The following is a 15,000-nucleotide window of genomic DNA, read 5'->3' as shown; positions in this document are numbered from 1 at the left end:
CTCGAACAATCTGATTTCAACTTCAAACAAATCGTCAGCCAATTTAACGAATATTTGGGGTCGTTTTTTGGGGGGATCAAATAAAAGGATTGTAAAATCTCAAGTTAAAACAAGTCTAAGTTGATGCAAATGTCGGTCTTGGGCGAAAACAATCGTAATGCAATTTAGTGTAGTTTCCTTTTTTACATTTAAGGTGTTGTAGTTATTTATGAATGCTGTTTTTTAAGAACTGGTGTAATGAGTTTTATATGGTAGAAGCTCTGGTAGAATTGTTGTGTTAATTCATTGACATTGTAGATTTATAAAAACGAGTTTGAAGGAAAGAAGTGTACGATAGTACTTTACCCACTAAACACACCTCTTCTGGCAGCCTTCAAAATTTCTTTGACTAATGGCAAAATGAAAATACATGTGAGTCTCTATATACAATCGACCGTCTGTCTCCCAACTTCACGCTGCTGTATCCACGCCGTTTTAAAATCAGTCACGTGTACAAACACATAAGCGTCCATTCTAATTCATTTGAGCAAATAATAAACGATGATACTTCAAACTCACGAGTTGCACATTTGCACCATTTGTTCTTGCCAAGTTTCTCTGTTGTTTTCATGTGAAAACGGGTTATCGAGGGCAGCAATGAGATTCAAATAGGGACACACAACTTTTAATTAATATGGACATGATTTAATTATGTACCTTAATAACAGGCCATGGTGATGTATCTCCAACACGAGATCCATATTCATCTCATTTATAGCCGGTTTTATGCAACGTCTACATAGATCCGTGTCGTTGGGTGACAATCAGTTCTAAGCGACAGTTTTCTCTGGGTTTAAGGTTCAATTTCCATTACAGGCGATAGTAATAATAGAGATAATTTTAAATTTAAAAACTACGTAACAATCCCTTAAATTTTAGTTCAAAAACTAAGTAACACTCCTATCTGATCATGGCTGATGGAACAAGAACAATCTGCCATATATTAAAGAAAAAGTTCAGTTCAGGATTTCGTATAGGTTTCCAAGTTTGCAAACATGTTTCTGAATCATATTGAGGATTAGTGGTTTTATTAACAAAGGTTAATAAAAAACAAACATTTGTTAAAATGGAAATAGACACATATATAATACTATTATTATTATTATTTATAATATCAGCAAGGTTATCTGGTGTCGCCCAGGTCCCAAATTTCCTTAAAACACGTGGATTACAGAAGAAAAAAATAAATAAAAATAAAGCGAAACTATCATTTATTTTTTAGGGCAAAAAAATATTTCTGCTTAAGCGAGGTTCGAACTCATACTCCCTACTTCTAATTACTGTAGTGAGAATTGATCGTCCAACATTCAAAGGACTGTCACTTAAAACTTGTTGCTGTTCAACGTGGCAACACGGATAAAGGTGTACTTCGTACTAAAACCGATAACTAAGGATGAAATTTAAAACTTAATTTTATTTCGTTATGGCTAACGGAACGAGAATGATCTATCCCGGTGAGGTGGATTAAGATTTCGACCTAAAGATTTACAAATTCGAAGACATAAAGTAAAAAAAGTCGGATGCTATATCAGCCGATCGCTGTGAAACTACCAATCAATATGAGACTAATACACGGTATTTTTGTTCACCCCACACAAATAAGGCACTGAAGAGTCAGGGGCTATTGTGATAGATTCATCAAGCTAAACCTGGATGGGGAGCTGGGAATTACATTTAAATTTATGTATGTTGGTACGCTCAAAGGAACCGGGGGGGGGGATTTCAAAAACAGGCACACTCAGGAAATAAAGCTATTAGAGTAGAAAATCTGCATTTAAGGACCTTGGGGTGGGGGAGGTTTTGCTGCATGTCTGTTGAGTTGGAAGTATTTATGTTGAAGTGGTACAAAATTTATGCTGAAGTGTTTTTTTTTACATAGGCATCACCACATTATCAAGGTCAAGAGGCCACTCAAGGATAAGGGTTAAAGAGTGTACAGTAGAAATTGGACAATATAGTAATCGTTAGTAATGAAAATTTGGTAAATTTAATAACTTATATGGAACGGCTCATCAAGAACTTATTTACGTTAGACTTGAAGACAACCATATTGTAGTCAGCCGGAAAGCAGGAAAACGGAAGACAATTTCACAGGCATGCAGTTCTAAGAAAGAAGCTTTGTTCATGGAATCTACGTTTAGGTTTAGGCACAGATAAAGAGTGAGGGGAATTATTGATAGTGTTTACAGCTAGACGAGTGTTTCTTGTGAAAGTTTGGCGAGGGGGGACCATAGATTGAAGCTCAGTCGAACACTTTCCATGACAATAACGATACATCAGAGACAGACTTGCAACATCTCTTCTGTGAGATAGAGGTTGCAAGGAAGAGAAAAGGACATCTCCTACGAGGCTACGAAGTCTATTTTGAACTCTATCAAGGCAGGACAAGTCCTTTCTAGCAGCTCCTGCCCAGATGTGGCAACAATATTCCATCCTTGGACGTACCTGGCTCTTATATAGATAGAGAATAGAATCAGATGTGAGATATCTACAAAATTTATGTTGAAGTGGTACAAAATTTATGTTGAAGTGGTACAAAATTTATGTTGAAGTGGTACAAAATTTATGTTGAAGTGGTACAAAATTTATGTTGAAGTGGTACAAAATTTATGTTGAAGTGGTACAAAATACAGATCTTACTGTATTTTGTACCACTCCAGCGGAACACATTCATGGGAAATACTTACATCGCAGCGATGTGACAGAGGTTGAAGCTTGACAGCCAGTGCAGAACTGATTACATTAAAAACATTTTTGCACCTGGTTAAAGAAGAGAGAGAGAGGGGGGGGGAGAGGAACTATTGATAAGATATATTCTAAAACGAATAATGCTTCGAGTTGTGAGTTCGATATCTGATGAAGATACTGAACGCATACAAGATGGCAGGAAGTACACTCTTTCAAGCATTACTTCTTCCTTTCCTTTATTGCTGATCGCCTGAGATATCTCTATCGGGGAATTCCGATTCTCAGTTACATTTCTAGCAAACTATATCACGTAATGACGGTTTGCTTTTTAAAAATCGGACGCTGAGGTTTATTTTAAGCAAATACTATCTTTAATTGTTTGCATCGAAGACGGACGCTTCTAGCAGACAAGTTGTGAATTTACGAATATTTTCGGGGATTAAAGGGAGGGGGGCGTAAAAACAAGTTAATTCCACTTTCATTGCCCGTCCTTATATTCAACTGTGTAATCGTTATAAAAACGATAAAAATGCTTTTCTAATTCATATTGCATTTATATTTTGTTTTATCTCTTTTATCGTTTCGGTTAAACCATCGAAAATTATTTTTTGATTGTGCAGACATTTACACGATTCATGCAATGTCAATTCCAGACAAAATTCTCTGAAAATATTTCATCTGATTTATTTTTCTTTGTTATTATTTGTTCTGAATGCATATAACTCAACTATAAAATGCTATTTCGGCTGTACTGATTAAAGAACTTGTTCAAAAAATTATCAAAATATATGACTCTATTAGCAAAAAAAATCAATTTTATACAGATAGAGAATTGCATCAGTAGTGAGATATCTTCTGGAGCGGTAGAAGGATCCCACCATTTTCCCAGCGTCCCTGGCAACAGATTTGATGTATGTGTTCCATTTCAGATCAGGAGTAAAGGTCAAACCCAGAAGCTTGTCAAAACATGGAGCCTCCCCAAGATGAGAGCCATCCATTTCAATTGATGCCAGATGGGGATCAGAGCGTTGATGATGTAAAGATAGAAGCTTGATTTTGGATGAATTAAAAGTGACCTGCCACCTCTTTCCCCATTGTACCACGTGCTCAAGATCAGAGGAGAGAGAATTAGAGAGAACTTTGTAATTTACGGCCTTTGATGTGTTGCCATAGATGGTCCTGTCATCAGCATAGATGTCAACGAATGATTTAAGTATGTGCTTTGGTAGATCATTGATGTAGATCAGGAAGAGAGTTGGGCCCAGGATGGACCCTTGGGGGACTCCAGCATTAATACCGTGCGCCTCTGATTTCTGCCCATCAACCACTACTCTTATGAACCTATCAGAGAGAAAGGAATTTTTGAAAACTGAAATGCAGGGTAACTCTCCCCTCCAAATTAAAGAGATTACTAATGTTCACAATTCTTTTCTGCACACTTCCCCCAACCAACAAATAAACTTTATCTTATGTCTGACTTCTCAACTAAGTTTCAGTTATGAATGCGCAACAGTCTTTGTTTTATCACCTTTATCATTATAAGCACATCTGCATGTGTCAAATGGTCCATAACTCTATCTGATTAGTATGATAAAAATATCTTTGAAATAATTCAATAAAAAAAACACTTTCAGATTTATGATTATATTTCCTACTGATGAGACGAGCACTAAGTGTCCCTGCAATTATGTCAACACGTCATTTAAAAGGGTTTTCCATGCTATTGTTTATCCTTCTCCTTTTCTGACAAATATTGTCAAAAACATACAAATGAACCTTATGTAGTGATTAGTATTCAATACAGAGGATCAAATAAAGATGGCCACAAATTCATGCTTGTGGACAAGAGAGACATAAGGTGATATTATTTGTATAAAAAATGATTGAATTGCAAAAAGGATTCCATTGGTGTGGCATTTTGGGGGATTTTATGTGGTATTTGTGTGGGCATATATGTTATGATATTTAGACTTTCTTGATTTTGTTGGTGCTAGGAGAACCAGGCATAAAATGAAGGTTGCCAACATCCCCCACGAAAATGGTGCTAATAAACCCACAGGCGTCAGACACCGAGTCCTCATCCTCCACCAAATTCCACTTCAGCACCCTCTGTAATTTTTTGTTAATTAATGCAAATGATTTGTTTTTTTTCTTTTCATCTGCAGACTGCTTTCACTTTAGAAGATGGCGTCGAGGTGCCCAGATCTTTAGAACTTTTATTAGATGAACTCAAAGGTGAGTAAGATATTTAAGACATCGCACAAATCATATATTTGTAGACATATTAATATATCGAAATATTAATACATATGGCATTGCATTCTAAAGATGATTTCACGTTTGAATAGATTTGTTTTAATAACATTGGAAAAGATTTCACATTTGTTTTAATAACATTGGAAAAGATTTCACATTTGTTTGAATAACATTAGAAAAGATTTCACATTTGTTTGAATAACATTAGAAAAGATTTCACATTTGTTTTAATAACAGTGGAAAAGATTTCACATTTGTTTGAATAACGTTAGAAAAGATTTCACATTTGTTTTAATAACATTGGAAAATATTTCACATTTGTTTTAATAACATTAGAAAAGATTTCACATTTGTTTTAATAACATTGGAAAAGATTTCACATTTTTTTAATAACATTGGAAAAGATTTCACGTTTTAATAACATTGGAAAAGATTTCACATTTGTTTTAATAACATTGGAAAAGATTTCACGTTTGTTTTAATAACATTGGAAAAGATTTCACATTTGTTTTAATAACATTGGAAAAGATTTCACGTTTTAATAACATTGGAAAAGATTTCACATTTGTTTGAATAACATTAGAAAAGATTTCACATTTGTTTTAATAACATTGGAAAAGATTTCACATTTGTTTGAATAACATTGGAAAAGATTTCACATGAAGAGCCATTTTATTTTGTTGAAAGTTAGTCTATGTTATTAAGAAAAATAAAATGTTATTTGAGTTTATTTCTTCTAGAAAATATTCTTCACATTCTCTGTGTTCACGTAATAATTAAATAATAAAAAAAATGATAGCCTCAAATTTGAATTGCACTTGAAAATCCTCCTCGGAAAATAACATAGTCTGTGAATTGTAAAAGTACCAGAAAAATGGTTACACATGTACATTTTCAGAGAAATTGGAGCAGGACGAATTTGAATTCTACTGCAGTTTACGTACCATCTAAAGATTGTTATATAGTGGTTTCATTAAGAGAGAGAGTCTTAGTTTGTCTTGAGAGAGATGCTTCGAAAGAGTCTTATTACAGTGAGGGATGTTGTAAGACTCAGAGAGAGATATGAGTTGTTGTAAGTTGTTGTACGAGAGACTTCATGTTAGGAGAGATTCTTATATATTAAATGTTCATTCCTTAATTGTGTTGAATGGAAGAAGAAGAAAGCTCTTGGAGTGAAGGGATAGTGTTCAGACAGTTTGGACATGATGATGTTGAGACGTGTATGTAAAGACATATAACACAAATATATAATACAATTGGACTTTACCTTTTTGTAAGAATCGTAAGACACAAGACGAGCTTTACAAAAAACACTTGATGGTTTATTTCGTCACACGGCCGTGATTCCATCATCAAGAATTCAAAGTCTCACATTTTTTCTTGAAGTGACGTCTCGCTCCTAGACGCCTGACTGTCTCTCTCCGAGTTTTTTCACTGACTGACTAACTCTAAAGTTTTTCTCTATTCCTAGAACTTTCTATTTTCCGTGACGTCATGACGTGTTCTGGACATACGTGTCCAAAACTTTTCCTATTTCTCAGTAACCTATTTTTCCAATATGTTAAAAACATTATCTTATAAGCTGCATTCTTTCAATTTAAAATTTCATAACAAACTTGATAGTTAACATTCTTTCCTTGAAATATTTATCTATATTCTAAACAAATGTTTGTTTTACATTTTTAAATTCTCACACGTAATCTATTTCTAAACTAAATTACGAGGTTCGAATTTGTCTATTGCTATTTAATTTTCATTTTAAACTAAATTCTCCATTTTTATACTTACATGAAAAGGGGGCAGCCCTTATCATGTAACAAGATGATTTGTTTATAATGGTGAAGGCTTTGTGTAGAGCCAACCACACCTTTTTCTATTACTTCTAATCCTTGTCAGTGCAGATATCTGCAACAAGACAAAGTACACAGTACAACGCAAATGTTTACATCAGAGTTACCTTCTCCTAGATACATGTCTTAACTTAAGAGTGGGGGTGCATCTCTCCCAGTGAATTAATGCGCCTCCAGATACCAACCTGGAAATGTCTACTACTCGATGCAGTACATACCGCGCCTAGCGTTCCCAAATGGTCACCCATCTGGTACTGGCCAGACTCAACGTTGCTTAACTTTGGTGATCTGGCGAGAACCGATGTGTCAACGTGATTGTGCCGGACGTCTACAGGATTGCAATTATGCATGTGGTGTCATAGAGCTTAGGAGCAGCTGAAGATTGCATACTGAACCCTCATTCATCGTCTTCGAAAAACCGCTGTCTAAAATAACCAATATATATATATATATATATATATATATATATATATATATATATATATATATATATATATATATATATATTGGTTATTTTAGGTAGCGATTTTTAATTCAAACAGATATTAAATACAAAGAAGATACCTTGCTTTATGATTCTATTTTATATTTTTTGTTTTGCCGTATGATTTTTTTTATATTGAAATCGGATCGGAGATATTGATGACAGTTTCATATGTTTATATATATATATATATATATATATATATATATATATATGAAACTGTCATCAATTTCTCCGATTTCAATATAAAAAATATCATATATATATATATATATATATATATATATATATATATATAACTGTCATCAATATCTCCGATTTCAATATAAAAAAGATCATATATATATATATATATATATTACATTATACTTTCAAGGTCTAAATTTAAATTTTAAAAATTGTATATTTGAGATTGTAGAATATATTTCCACAACCTAATCTAATAAAACCTGACAAAAAAAAATCGTACTGCAAAAGTAATTTTTGTTAACACTGTTATTCTTACGTCCTCATTAACAACAATTGTTGTGTCATCAACCTTGTTTCATGCACACAGTTGCTGCAATCATCACAGAAACATTATTTGCCAATAATTTTTATTTATTTATTATATATTATTAATAATCCATGTATTTTTGTATTAAAATGAACTCGATTTTTATTAAAAAATGAAAGCCAGAAGTCATTCAATATGATCATTGCTCTAATTCCTAGTTGAAGAAATGACAGAGACAGAGAGATCGATAATGACTAATTAATAATATATTGTCAGACCATGTCATTCCATGTCCAACCGCTTTCTCTTTGAGTCATGTGACGTCATCTTTTTACTGCGTTTTTAAATTGTAAGCCATTTTCAACTCTGGATAATTGAACTGATCTTGCTTAGCGTTCAGCAATCCTAATTCCTTGTTATTCTCAACTAACTCATGTATAAACGATGGAAACTAATCGCTCAAAAGTTAACACTAATTATTTTTATTTCTTCTCGGTATCTTATGATGACTTGACTATGTACAGACTTAACATGATTGTTTGAAATGTCTCAATTCATTGCATCATTTCTTTTGTCAGATCGCGAGACAAGGGATCAACTAACTGAAGGTACGTAATAAAAAAATCAGTTAAAACGATCATCCTTTACGAGATATGAATAAAAATTTCATCTTTTTTCTAGAAAACTGTGTTGGCCAGATTAAAAATTTTAGACATAAATAGCATGTAAGCTAGCAAATCAAACTTTTCCACAAGTAGATCTAAAAACGGAACTATGTTATTTATTGATAATCACTAATTTATTATTATTTATGAATTATTTTTAATAACAATTATTATTAATTTATTAATCATTAACAACTATTATCATTTAATAATCATTAACAACTACTATTATTAACAACTAATATTATTTTTTAATTAACAACCACTATTATTAACAACTATTATTATTTATTATTATGAATAAAAATTAAGTATTATTATTAATAAAAATTATGTTTTTATTATTATTATTAAATATTATTGATAACAATTAATTATTACTATTAAAATTATTTTTTAAATTAGTATTAATAACAATTATTATTATTTATTAATAAAAATTATTTTGCGCGTTAATAAAAAATATTATAATTATTTATTATTATTAATAAAAAATATTATAATTATTTATTATTATTAATAAAAAATATTATAATTATTTATTATTATTAATAAAAAATATTATAATTATTTATTATTATTAATAAAAAATATTATAATTATTTATCATTATTAATAAAAAATATTATAATTATTTATTATTATTAATAAAAATATTATAATTATTTATTATTATTAATAAAAAATATTATAATTATTTATTATTATTAATAAAAAATATTATAATTATTTATTATTAATAATAAAAAATATTATAATTATTTATTATTATTAATATCAAAATCATCTTTTAGATGTACTTATTGAATCAACCTTTCCTTATAAAAAGAATTCATTTATCATGCATAATAACAATGCGCGTTCACATCGATATAGAATAACAATAATAAAAACTATTAAAACTCAGACACTGTTAATAATAATCAGCTAATTATAAAATATCGTTGTCATTTTTATAATCTGTCTATCTATCTATCTATCTCTATATATATTTGTTTCTTTCAGAATGTGAAGGCAAACCAGCGGATATCGCTTTCATAATCGACTCTTCACGAAGTATTTACCCGCCTGATTTCAAAAAAGGAATAGAGTTCTTAAGACAATTCGTCAACATCTTTCAAATTGGTCCAGATCAAGTTCGCATAGCTGCTATCGCATTCGGTAATGTATTGATCAAGGAAACAGCTTTTGGATTCGGCGATTACAAAACTAAGCAGAATACTTTAAATGCTCTCGGGAGTATCACATTCAATGCTGCGAAGGGAGATGGTACAGACACAGCTAAGGCCCTCGAATATGCACGCACCTATTTCTTCTCGAAAGCTCGAGAAAATGTTAAGAAAGTTGCCATTGTACTTACCGATGGTCGATCGGATTATTTCTACAGAACACAGGCTGAAGCGAACAAGTTGAAAGCTGGTGACGTTGAGATCATTGTGATTGGTGTCGGGAGGAGAATCTATGAAGAGGAATTAGAAATCATTGCAAGCAGCAAAGAGGGCATTTTCAAAGTCGATTCTTATGGCGCCCTGAAAAATATTATACGTACACTTGGCTTCATCACCTGCAAAGGTAAGTTACAAACTTTGATTTTCTCTTACCAATTTGTATTTATTATTTTTCTACCATGTTATTACAATTTATTTGCTGTTCCTGGTATTTTAACAGAATCATTCAGTTCCTGGTATTATTGAAACAGTTTTCTTTTTTCTATTTTCATTCGACTTGTTCGCATTGGAATAAAATCAAAACTGATGTTTAATACTAATCTACTAATAGTAGTTATTGATACTGTTTGTTCTTGCTTCAGTAATTACAACTGCTGCTCCCACCACAATACCAACAACTACTCCTACCACTACTCCTACCACCACAACAACCACCACTCCACCACCAAAAGAGGAACGTAAGTATTTGCTATTTCAAATACAACATGTCATATTTTACAAAGGACTTGAAAAATATGAAATTTAATACTCATATTTCCAATTTAAAAAAATTCAGTAACATTTTTTTTAAAACTATCTTTTATTAAATATAAATATAATTTCCTTTTTTGATAAAAACTTAGCCTGTGACGGACAAGCGATTGACTTCAATTTTGTATTCGATCCGGCTCAGATGGGAATGAGTGGAACTGAAGACGCCATTCGGTTTATTAAAACTGCTGTTTCTAGTGATGACTTGAATAATGGTAAAGTACGTGTTGGAACAATTACTGGACCATGTCCGGACACGAAAGGTAAGTACGGACTAATCTATATAAGCATTGCCTTTTGATCTATTTAATTTTATATGAATAAAATTTATGTTCCAATCGATTTCATGGGTTACATACTATACCCGGTCCAGTATTTTCTTCGGCAATAGATCAATGCATGCAACAACTTTTGTTTATTAGAAATACGCAAAACTGCAAATGATTAAACACATTCTGATTGCTAAGTAGATAGTTAATTCATTCTCTGAAATACATTTATTTCTCTTGCTGACAGTGCATTTCTGATTTTATTTGAGAAATATACAACTTCTAATATATGTTTCGGGTTTATTTTTAAAATTTACAACTTCTTATATAACGATTTTATCGATCTCTGATTTTACTGTTGACAATATACATTTCCTTCGATTTAATTTGTTTCATATTATATAAGGGCTGACATTTTCTGTTGATAAGATTGGGACATACACTGATAACTTATGTTTGATGCAAATACACAGATTAAAAATGGCTACAGTTTATTGGCTAGAACTTAGGAGAGAAAAAAGAGTGATAGAAATTCATTGCGTCAAATTTTGGGGATTATTATCTTATGTCAGTTAAAAATAAACAGTCGATTTTTTATTCACTATTTATCAAGGTCGAAAGTCACTGAACGATGAGAATTAATGAAATGGATTGTCAGTTGAAGTAAGAAGAATATTATGAGAGGATTGGAAATGATGATTGGAATGAACGCCGTTTGATTACTTATGAGAAGGTTTCATGACAAGTTTTTATTTACATTGGATTTGAAGACAACCATGTTGTAGTCTGCAGGATGGCAGTGTTGTGGTAATGTGTTTCACAGAGGAAGGGTCCTTAGAAAGAAACTCTGTTCATAAATATTTGATGTTAGATACACGGAGAAATAAAATTTGTCAAAAAGGCGAGTTCTTGCTGTAAATGTCTTACAAGGATGAACTGACGATTGGGGCTCAGTCAAGAACATTTCCTGGGAATAACGAAAGAATATAAAAAGGACCAGCAATATGTCTTATGAGCCAAAGAATAAAAAAGAGATTATTAACTACTAGATGGTGAAATCAATTGTGTACTTTACCAATCAAGAAAGGGTGTTCTGAGAGACACCTTCACAGATTTAGCAGTAGTACTCCATGTTAAGGCGTATCTGACCATTATATCTTATATAATGCTAGAAGTCGTGTATTTTCTGGAGTAGTAGAATGATTCAACTATTTTCCCCCCAAAACCTTCGTAACATAATAGGTATAACTTCCATTTTAGTTCTAACATGAATGTCACTCGTAGACTTGTTAGTGGTGAAAGGAAGAATTAAAAATAATGACCTACTTTTTTCGCTAGCATCACGTGCTCTAAATCGAAAGAGAAAGAATCAGCAAGACCTTAATCATTAATGCTCTTCGATGTGCTGCCATAGACAATTGTGTTGCTGCATAGATGACAACAAATGATCACAGAATATGAGTTGGAAGATTATTGATGAAGATCGGGAAGAGAGTTGGGCGCACAATAGATCATCGAGGAATGCTGGCGTTGATGTGCTGCAGGCATCTGCCCATCATAGACCTATCAGAGAGAAAGAATTTGATGACCGAGAAAACATTGTCAAACACTGCAATGTTAGAAAGTTTGTGAGGCAACCAGTTATACCAGATTCTATCAAAGATACATTATAGATTGAGAGCTATTGCCCAATATATATATATATATATATATATATATATATATATATATATATATATATATATATATATATATATATATATATATATACACGACATTCATATCGCATCCCTCTTAGTAGATTGCTTTTGATGACATTAAAATTTGTTTATCTTCGGTCCAAACAATTTGCTCATATCACACAGGGCAGTAATCAGTTTGTATTCAAGTGCTGAGCAGGCCAATAAAATTTTTCATTGAGATGAAAAGCACTCTCCTTTAGCAAGGATTAAATAGATTTGCAAACGTAAGTTTTGAAAGCAGTTGTCAAGAGCAGTAGCTGTTTTTGATAATTTTGCCAATACCTGGAACAAATATATGGAACAAATATATGGAACAAATGGATATCAGTTCGGGTAATATGGATCTAATTTATAACTTGAGGTACTGGACTCTTTTTTTATTTCATAAAAAATTGGAAAATATGTGAAAAATGTCATTAAAGGAGTGCAATCAGAGTAAAGGGAGGAGGGAGTAAACAATCTGTATTTGTAAATCATTGATGGCAACAATTTCAACTAATATGGCATCGGAAAATCTCTATCAAAAACTACTGCTTGATCCAAGCTCATGTGACAAGCAGACCATGTATTATCCGCCTTTTCATAGGACAGTCTACTTAAGCGTTCCGCTAAGGTTCGGTTGATAAAATGTTTTTCCATTACTCTTATTAGTCACATGCCAACAAAGAAAGAGAAAAATATTCAAAGCATCTTTACATATCAAACAACATTTGAATTAAGAAACAACAATTCTTCCCTCTTTGTTTGAAACATCGAATGTGAGAACTAAAAATAAGAGGAAAAGAGTTTCACTGGCGTTCGACGCCTTGACGGATGATCTAACAAAATTTACTTTTCCATCTTGCAAAATTATGTAACGCCGTGCCTGGATGGTATCCAGATATCTTTACACTCGAGTCGGCATAAAATTGACTTTAAGATACTGTTAGGTACATAAACAAAATTATATTTAGTAGTAGATGAGTTTTCTTGACACTTTACTGCAGTTTCACAGAAAATCCGATCATCTGAAACGCACTCATCTCCCACACGCATATATGCATTTGAATTTCAGTCAGAATTAAAATTTGAACGTTAGATTTCAAAACATCTAATTTTCAAAATTTACCAAAGGACGGACATGGCTGCTTTGAAAATCACACCATAAAATGACCTTCATTTATGACTTAAGAATATTTTTAAAATTATATTGTGCTTCTATTTTTTCTTTTAATTTTTGTTAACAGTATACACTTTAATAAAAGGATTATTTATTAATATATTTTTTTAAATCCTCTCTTCGTACCAAAGCTTTAAAAAAGTAATATGTACTTCCCTTTGAAGAGTTATTTTCCCTTCATTTGACAAAATGTTTGAAAAAAAAAATAATGAAAATTTTCGTGTATTTTTAATCTTTATCTTTGATGCTACCAAGTGTTCATCTTTAAATCTTTTAATGAAATATGAATAGGAATTACTGACATTATTTTATGCGGTTGGAAAAGGATGACGAAGACTTTTATTATGGATCCGTTTTACTGGTATGGCTTGAGTGAAATTAAATTTGACAATATTTGCCAATCTAACCATGAATATGATTTTTAACACATCGCACCTACTTAAGATTAAGTCATAACTAAGTTAACAATAAAAACATATATTTGTACCCTAAAATATTAAAAACGATTCTTTCTCGTCTACAATGTAGGCATACTTTAAGATTTCGTCTCTTCGCATGTGTTCTTGCGAAATTATTGTTTTGTATTAAACTGTTAAAGATTTACAAAAGAAAACTATTTTCTAAACTTTGCAGGTTTCCGTCTGAACCGTTACAAGAGTCTTACAGATATTTCACGGCATTTTGACAGTTACCAAAGGACGGACATGGCTGCTTTGATTACGGAACTCCGTGTAGAAGCCTTTAACCAAAAGAATGGTGGCCGTCTAACTGCTCGTAAAGTCGCTGTTGTGTTCCTCAAGGGCAAATTAAACAACCCAGACTTAACGATATCCGAAGCAAAATTGGCCAAAGCAAAAGGGATTGAAATCTTTGTTGTCAACGCGGGTAGTTTGAATCACGAGAGTGTCCTCCATGCTATCGCATCGGGGAAAAACGATCACATCTTGCGAGCAGCAGATTCAGGCGAAATAATCGAAATGGCCCGGTCGCTTGTGAATAAGATTTGCAAAAGTAAGTGATTATTATCAAATACACACAAACACGTACGCACGCACACACACATACACACACGCACATATGTGTATATATATATATATATATATATATATATACGTAACCATTTGTATATATATGTATATATATATATATGCGTGTGTATGTATAGTAAAAATACATGTGCCTATATATATGTGTATGCATATATATATGTAGAGAAAATAAAAAAGAACAAACCGTATTATGTGTTTATCAACGTTTCGTCTTTATTTCGAGACTTCCTCTGGATGAATATATATATGTGTATGTATATAAGTATATATGTGTGTATACATGTGTATATATATGTGTATATATGCATGTATATATATATATAT

At 31.9% G+C, this 15,000-nt stretch overlaps 1 protein-coding gene across 1 annotated transcript in view; it reads left to right on the top strand.

Annotated features, from left to right (window-relative positions):
* The window catches only part of LOC145269295 (matrilin-1-like), a 41,275-nt gene that overhangs the window by 2,556 nt on the left and 23,719 nt on the right, over positions 1–15,000 (top strand). The window contains exons 2-7 of the mRNA XM_080124982.1: positions 4,893–4,962; positions 8,392–8,421; positions 9,484–10,050; positions 10,289–10,384; positions 10,550–10,720; positions 14,261–14,638. Coding sequence (XP_079981108.1) covers positions 4,893–4,962; positions 8,392–8,421; positions 9,484–10,050; positions 10,289–10,384; positions 10,550–10,720; positions 14,261–14,638 — 1,312 coding nt within the window. The remainder of the gene's footprint in view (positions 1–4,892; positions 4,963–8,391; positions 8,422–9,483; positions 10,051–10,288; positions 10,385–10,549; positions 10,721–14,260; positions 14,639–15,000) is intronic.

Source organism: Euprymna scolopes, chromosome 45, assembly GCF_053919585.1.
Source record: "Euprymna scolopes isolate OS-2025 chromosome 45, ASM5391958v1, whole genome shotgun sequence".
In the NCBI taxonomy this organism is placed as follows: Eukaryota; Metazoa; Mollusca; class Cephalopoda; order Sepiida; family Sepiolidae; genus Euprymna; species Euprymna scolopes.
This window is presented reverse-complemented; position numbering and strand designations above follow the sequence as displayed.